We start from the raw sequence: 8,200 nt of genomic DNA on the forward strand, positions 1-8,200 counted from the left end.
GACCCTTCTTCCTCGACTGGGATCATTTACAACCACATTTGGGATCGTTTGAAGCCGCATTTAAACTGCATTTTGGAAGTTCAAAATCGGGGGCACCATATCAGTCCATTATATGGAGAAAAATGCTGAAATGTTTTCTTTAAAAAACATAATTTCTTTACGACTGAATAAAGAAAGACTAAATGAACATCTTGGATTACAATGGGTACATTTATATATGAATCTTTGTTTTGGAAGTGGTCTTCTCCTTTAATGGAAAACATGAACGTGTCAGTCGATTATTGTGTTTTGGAAAAAGAAAAAAAAAAATCATGCAATACAAAAATATATATGCAATTACAAGCAAAAAAATACATTTAATCATATTATTTTTATTACCTGTTCAGGTGTATAAAAGTGCCAGTAAGAGGAAGGCGCACATTTTAAAGAACCACCCTGGAGCAGAATTGCCCCCCAGCATTCGGAAACTGCGTCCGGCCGGGCCGGGAGAGCCTGATCCCATGTTGAGCACACACACGCAGCTGACCGGCACCATCGCCACTGCACCAGTGTGCTGCCCGCACTGTGCTAAACAGTACAGCAGCAAGGTACTGTAGAGTCATTAATCATGTGATGTATATATGTTAATCTGTATGGACTGATGTGTCTGAATTAGTGTTGCACGATATACCAGCACTAAAAAGGTATCGCAATACCTTGGTTTAAAAAAAACAGGACAATTCCGCATTTTACCAGTACCGGTACTTTAAAAAAGCATTTTACTAAGAGCTGTATTAAGAGCTCTATTATTTAGGGTCCTATGATTAAAGCGGAAAACGTGGACGGAATTTAAATACAAATCCTGCACATTCTGCGTGTCTCTGTATGAATGCATGGACACAGAGTTTACTACACGCGTACTGAAGCGCACATGACACTCACTGTGTTTTTAAGGAAAGAAAGAAATAATAAATAATTCTTTATAAAATCTAATGAATCTTTATAAATGAATCAGACATGCATTTGATTAATAAAATCGAATGAAACTATTAAAATGGAATGCAGAAAATTAATAGAAAACAGATTCACAGAATTTGATCAAAATAAAACTAAATTTGAGAAAAATAATAAAGTGTATTTTATAGGGCCTTAAAATGTCATTTTGATATTTCAACTTTTTAAGAAATTGCTGTTAAATCGTGTACCTTTCATGATTTCAATGAATTAGACATGCTTTTTTATTATTATTATTATTATTATTATTATTATTTTAAATGTAACCATTAAAATTCTCATATCATATACAAACAGAAACATAAAGACAGCAACCTGTCAAAATAAAAGTTTGGTTTAACTTGACAGAAATATTACTTAATGCGATGATAGTAGTACTACTACTACTACTACTACTACTACTACTACTAATAAAAAATATTATTAAATAATATTTAACAATAGAAAACAGATTCACAGAATTTGATCAAAACAAACAAACAAAGAAAAATAATAAAACTTATTTTATAGGGCCTTAAAATGTCATTTTTGTTAAACTTTTAAGAAATTGCAGTTTTCAATTTCAGTTAATTAGACATGCTTTTTTATTATTATTTTTTTAATGTAACCATTAAAATAGAGTCTAGAAAATTCCTAAACGGGAAAAACAGAATCCAGAAAAAATTTAATGAATTTGGAAAAAATAAAACGGAATTTGGGAATAAAACAAATTTCATAGGGTCCTATTTAATTTGTCTTTGTTTTATTGTATTTGTCCTTTAGTTTATTACTTGCATCTATGTTCTTATTATTAATAACAAAGATAAAATAACAAAAATTAACTATATCATGATATAAATTGTTATTGTAAAATAAAATTACTATATCATGAAATCAGATTTGGCTTTATCCTTTAAGCTCTTATCAAAATTGCAAAGATCTAGGTAGTTGCTCACCATGATCCAGTGTAGTGGCACTGATGTAATTTTTATTTTTTAAATTTTCTTTTTTTTTTTAAAGGGGGATGAAATGTTTTTTTTAATAGATAAAATAACTATAACCTCCATTTGGATCATCTGTTATTCATTTACTTTACCTGTCATTCTGTGTTTTTGTTGCAGTATCGGTTCAGTAGTAGTATTGAGATATTTTAGTCAGGTATCATATCGGAGTCAAAATTTTGGTTTTGTGACGACACTAGTCCTAATATGTTTCTGTCTTTATTAGACAAAGATGGTCCAGCACATCCGAAAGAAGCATCCGGAATTTCAGTACAACAGCAGCAGCAGCATCCAGGCACCTCTGGCCGCTACCGTCATCAGCAGCACTCCTGCTGTCATCACAACGGACGGCACGACTGCAGAAGCCGTGGTGGTGAGCAAAATGTTCACGCTCAGATACGCTCGCAAAAACACTTCAAAGCAACAGCATGAAGTCGAAATATACACTATTTGCTTTCAATACAAATGTCTCGGGTCTTAATGGGCTCATTGGACCATGTTATTGCTGAATTCATTTTAAAGCTTTTAATTACAGAAGTGGCAATGGACTACTTGCACAACTACTTCCGCGTTCTACTTGTTACGGCTCGCTAGTTTCCGGTTTGCGTTCAGCGCATCTACATACAGACAGTTTCTCATGAGAACGCAGATTATTACTACATTTTAGGGCTGGTATTTTTAAAAAAAACAAAAACAATGAATCATATTCTCTGCGTTAACATGAATCATATTCAACCTGCTGACAGGTTACTATAAATATATTTCCCTTCGGTATGTACATTGTGAATAATAAATAAATATATTTCGCCACTAACCTGCCGCATTCTCACGAACAGTATTTTTCTATTATCATATTTCATACCTGATGAACGTAGTTTTAAATGAGTTTAACTGATAAACTCCCTTATGAAAATTAACCATGGTTTTACTATAGTAGAAGTGCCTTTTTTTTCCCCATTTGTAAAACAACACTTTTACTTCAAATAGCCTACCTTTGTTAAACTGTGGACAGTGTAGTAAAACCCGAGTTAATCTGGGTTATGTGGTTTAACTTCAGTTGCAATTTTTGGTTTTATTTGTAGTAAAACCATTTGTTTGTGTGCGTTGGTGGTCTTATTTCAAGCCCCTACTGCTTATTCCATTGTTTAAAATGGCTGAATGAATGTGCGGTATCTGCCTTATTTAATGATGTTAAACATTTAAATAATTTTTAACAGTAACACGCTGACAGTGTGACTATTGAATATTCATATTTTGGCATTAGGCTACATAAAGTGAAATGATGACAATATGACAGAATAGTGACTAACATATTTAATACAGATAAATAAAGGTTCATCATGATCTTATTCATCAGATCTCACAAAGTGCAGCGTCGCGATTAGGCCACTATAGAGCACTGACGCCCTGTGGTGAAACAATCACGTATGATTGCCAGCCACCGCTTTCTCAGATCGGTTTATGTTGGATTAAAACTTCACGTTCTGTTGAGTTTGCAAAATTCTGTAAAAATCTCATTTTATTAGGTGTTTAAGTCAACTAGATGATTACAGCGCATTGAAAATGTACATAACCGGAAACAACTGAGCCGTAAGCTTTCTAAACGGAAGTGCGTCACGAGGTTCAGTGCAAGTAGTCCATTGCCATTAGGTGTTGTGTTTACTAATTAGATGGTAAATAAAGTGTCATGCTTCGTAACAACCCAGTGTTCATCAATTTATGTCTTTCTTCTAGACGACCGACCTGTTGACCCAAGCCATGACAGAGCTGTCCCAGACCCTGACCACAGACTACCGCACAGCACAAGGGGATTTCCAGAGGATCCAGTACATCCCAGTGTCTCAGGCAGGAGGAGGCCTGTCGCAGCCACAGCACATACAGCTGCAGGTGGTGCAGGTGGCCCCGGTATGGACACACTGATTCACGCTTGCTTTTTTATTTATTTGGCTTTTTACTTTTTTTTTTTTTTTTTGTTGCTTTTTTTTATTTTGTCCATTCTGTTTGCTGATTTTATTCATTTGGCTTTATTTTTTTTTCCAGAGTTTGGAATAATTCAAATTTCACATTGTTTTTTAAGAGATTCTCTTTTTGCAGTAAGAACAGTAATATTGTAAAATTTTATTAAGATTAGAAATAACTGTTATGCATTTAAATATATGTGACCTTGGACCACAAAACCAGTCATAAGGGTCAATTTTTGAAATTGAGATTTATACATCATCTGAAAGCTGAATAAATAAGCTTTCCATCAATTGATTCCATGTGTTTTTAGGACAATATCTGGCAGAGATACAACTATTTGAAAATCTGTAATCTGAGAGTGCAAAAAAAAGAAAATACTGAGAAAATCGCCTTCAACGTTGTCCAAATGAAGTTCTTTGCAATGCATATTAACTAATCAAAAATCAAGTTTTGATACATTTACGGTAAAAAAATTACAAAATATCTTCATGGAACATGATCTTTACTTAATATCCAAATGATTTTTGAAATATTGATCATTTTGACCCATACAGTGTATTATTGGCTATTGCTACAAATATACCTGTGCTATTTATGACTGGTTTTGTGGTCGAGGGTCACATATTTTAAATGCAATTTATTCCTGTGATCCTTCAGAGATCATTGTGATATGCTGATTTGGTGCTCAAGCAACATTTATTATTATTATCACTGTTGAATAATAATAATAATAATAATAATAATAAATACTTTATTAAGCAAGGATGCATTAAATTGATAAAAAATGACAGTAAAGACATTTATAATGTTACAAAATTCTTCTATTTCAAATGAATGCTGCTCATCTTTTTAATAATCAAAGAATCCTAATTAATCTACTTAAAAAACTACTTTATATATATACACATACATTGTTCTCTGTGTCAGTTTTTCATACTTGTGTCTTAATCAGTTAATGTATAGTGGTTTTGTATCTTACGATGAGTTTTAGACTGATTTGATAAGTGAGTGTTGTGTCTGTCTGTCTCTGCAGGCGTCCTCTCCTCATTCCCAGCACTCTACAGTAGATGTGAGTCAGTTACACGACCCTCACAGTTACAGTCAGCACTCTATTCAGGTGCAGCACATCCAGGTGGCTGAGCCCACGGGGACCGTGCAGGCCAATGCACAGGTGAGCAGCTGTCTTTTACAGAATATGCATGCTGTGTAGGGCTGCATGATACTTGTGACATAATATCACAAAAAGGCGTAGTGTATTTATATGCGAAGGATGCAGTTTAATTAAAGGATAAGTTAGCCAATTTCCAATCAGTTTTCTATTGTTGCAGTGTCAGTAGTATAAGTAAATGAACGTTGTATACTTTTTCTCTTTTACCTGCCCTGGAAATCCCATGTGTTCATCAGCCAAAGTCCCCCGGATGATACAAAACGCATAATTTTTGTCATCTGCAGACTTTTAGTAACTCCAGGGCTTTTGTTAAAACTATAGACCAATTTTTGACATTTTATGAAATTTCTCTGGCAAACCGACAACATAAAATCTTGATCTAAAAATTTAGCTTTGATCACAGGAATAAATTACATTTTAAAATATATTCAAATAGAAATAGTTCTTTTAAATAGTAAAAATATTTCAAAATTTTACTGTTTTTGCCGTACTTTGGATCAAATAAATGCAGGCTTGGTGAGCAGAATCAAAAACTTTTGACTGGTAGTATATTTCTTATTTTAATATTTCTATTTATTGATAATAACAATAACCTTCATAATCATTATTATTTTATAGCCATGAATGAAGCGTATGAAATCTCAACTTTGTGGTTACTGAAAGAGGAATGTTGGTTTTTGTAAAGTTTTTAATATAAAGTTTTGTTTTCCAATGTCATTCAGCCTGAAAATGGTTCACACAAAAAGTCTTAAAACACAAAAAGTAAATTTTTTTTTTTAGTTTTTATGCAAATGTGCCAGCAAAACTCTGCCTTTTTTTCAGCTTTTGAAGTCATTGCTGAAAATTCCTGTATTTTTTCACACGGCAATACATTTTGTAGAAGAACTACATTTTGCATTGTACATTAAGCGTATTCACATCGAGACCATAATGTTATATTAGGATAGTCTGTAATGATTCAATTTCTTGTTAGAGTATATTTTATAATTCAACAAATATAAATAATTTTGGTAGAAAAAAAAAAAAATTATACTTTTGTGTAGTTTATTGGCTTCAGTCTTACCATTACTACTCCGTTTGACATTTCATCTCATCCAATCAGGTGTCATCTCAGCCTCTAAGTCCCTCCTCTCAGCAAGCAGCCCAGGAGCTTAGCACCGCCCAGCTGACCCCCGTGACCCTCGCTCAGGGCCAGACTCTACAGACGTCCACCAATCAGACGCAAGGTGCTGCACAGCATGCGTACCTTCCCAGCAACTGGAACTACAGGAGTTATCGTAAGTACCTTTACCAAAAGCTTCTGTAACAGATATTTATTATATCAACCTGTATATATACAGAAAGCATAATGGCAGCATTGTGTTTTCTTCCCTTTGCTCCTATAAGCATCTGAGATCCAGATGATGGCTCTTCCTCATACTCAGTATGTGATAGCAGAGGCCAGCACCCCCGTCACTGCTTCCGTCAACAGCAGTCAGGTCAAAACGGTGAGTCCGATGTCCACTGGAAGAACTACCTGGCTTCCACATAAAGTTTTTGTTTTTACATTTGTGTTTTTGATGCAGACACACTATGTCATCTCAGAAGGACAGACGGAGCTGGATGGTAAGCAGGTAAACGTCCCGTCCACCGCAGCGCAGGTTCACCCCGACCCACTGGAGCAGCCGGCCGTCAGTCAGCAGACCACCACGCAGTACATCATCACCACCACCACCAACGGGACGGGAGCTAGTGAAGTTCATATCACCAAACCCTGACCCTCAATCAGTAAAGAAGAAACTGATTTGGCATCCTTTCAGAGTTAGTGTAAATGAACAGATTTCTGATTTATTTTCTTGAAGAGTTAAAAAAAAAAAAAAAAAGAACTGAAGTATAGGAGTTTTTTATGAAATAATAACACTGGAGTGGTTAACTGTGTTTCTCTAGAGACCCAAAAAGACCCAACCATGTATGTTTTCAGGAACTGTCATGACTTTTAAACTGCCATCCTGCCTTTTTTATATTTTTTTTTTTCGGGTTAGATTTTTTTTTTTCCCTGTATTTTTTATTTACATCAGTAAATTTTCCCTTAGCAATTGAGATTCTATCTTTTCATAACTGAGTGACTGATCAGAGATCTTTAAAAGTATTTCTTCACGTTTCCCCAAAATAAAAGGGGTTAAGTGCTGTAGATCCTCACTTTTACTGCATTTTGCTTGAATTTGGAATATTACGTATTTGGCACCGCCGCAAATTCATAAAAATAGTTAAATAACTGCCTGAAAGATCACATTTTTATCCCAAAATCCAAAAAAGGAATTATCATTTGAGAATGTGAAGCTTTGGGACTTTATTTTTAGGAATGTGAAGCTTTATAGCAATGAAAATTTGCTTGATTGTCAACATAATGTCTTGATGCAAAATTACAATATTCTTAAAAACGACTTCAGTTTCTTAAAATGAAATAAAATGTATTTTTCTTTTGGTTTTGGGGTGGATCATGACCTCAACATTTAATTTTGAGCATTCTAGCGTCAATCTGAAAATTGTGTTCTTCTGATAGTTAAAGCAGAGCTAACAAAATCAAATCGTTCATGCTCACATCACCTCCCTTGCATATCCCATATTACTATATTATAATATAGTCCATGGACGACGTCACCAGCCCGAACAAGGTTCAGATGAAGGTTGAACACCTCATACCCCACAAAAATCCTTCTTCAAAAAGTTTCAATGTATCTGAGTCCTCATATTATTCTGTGTATTATCTGTTAAAATGACTGGAGAATTTGTGTATTTCATGTAACTTGTGTTTATGGACATACTAGTATTTATTTGGGTTTTGCACATTCATCAGTGGAGCACTGCTGCAACTTTATAACCTGAGAAAGGGAAATATATCCAGCATACACTATTTATACAGAGACAAACTTGTACAATGTAAAAAAAATCAGTATCTGTACTATGATAAGTATTGTTGTAATTATTGACGGTTTATGTACAGTAATGCGCCTCAGTGTCTCTGGGTTGGTGTCTCCTGTTGTTCCTAGTGATGGGAAATAAACGTTTTTTTGTACACTTGATGTCTTCATTGGCTGTCAGTCCTCAAATCCACCAT

At 34.4% G+C, this 8,200-nt stretch overlaps 1 protein-coding gene across 2 annotated transcripts in view; it reads left to right on the forward strand.

Moving 5' to 3' along the window:
• The window catches only part of prdm10 (PR domain containing 10), a 28,344-nt gene extending 20,366 nt beyond the window's left edge, over nt 1-7,978 (forward strand). For both annotated transcript variants that reach the window (XM_051135744.1, XM_051135745.1), the window contains exons 17-23: nt 387-587; nt 2,200-2,346; nt 3,708-3,878; nt 4,969-5,106; nt 6,206-6,380; nt 6,490-6,590; nt 6,669-7,978. In XM_051135744.1, coding sequence (XP_050991701.1) covers nt 387-587; nt 2,200-2,346; nt 3,708-3,878; nt 4,969-5,106; nt 6,206-6,380; nt 6,490-6,590; nt 6,669-6,860 — 1,125 coding nt within the window. In that variant the 3' untranslated portion in view covers nt 6,861-7,978. The remainder of the gene's footprint in view (nt 1-386; nt 588-2,199; nt 2,347-3,707; nt 3,879-4,968; nt 5,107-6,205; nt 6,381-6,489; nt 6,591-6,668) is intronic.
• The last annotated feature ends 222 nt before the right edge of the window (nt 7,979-8,200 follow it).

This window comes from Labeo rohita, chromosome 18 (assembly GCF_022985175.1).
Source record: "Labeo rohita strain BAU-BD-2019 chromosome 18, IGBB_LRoh.1.0, whole genome shotgun sequence".
Classification (NCBI taxonomy): domain Eukaryota; kingdom Metazoa; phylum Chordata; class Actinopteri; order Cypriniformes; family Cyprinidae; genus Labeo; species Labeo rohita.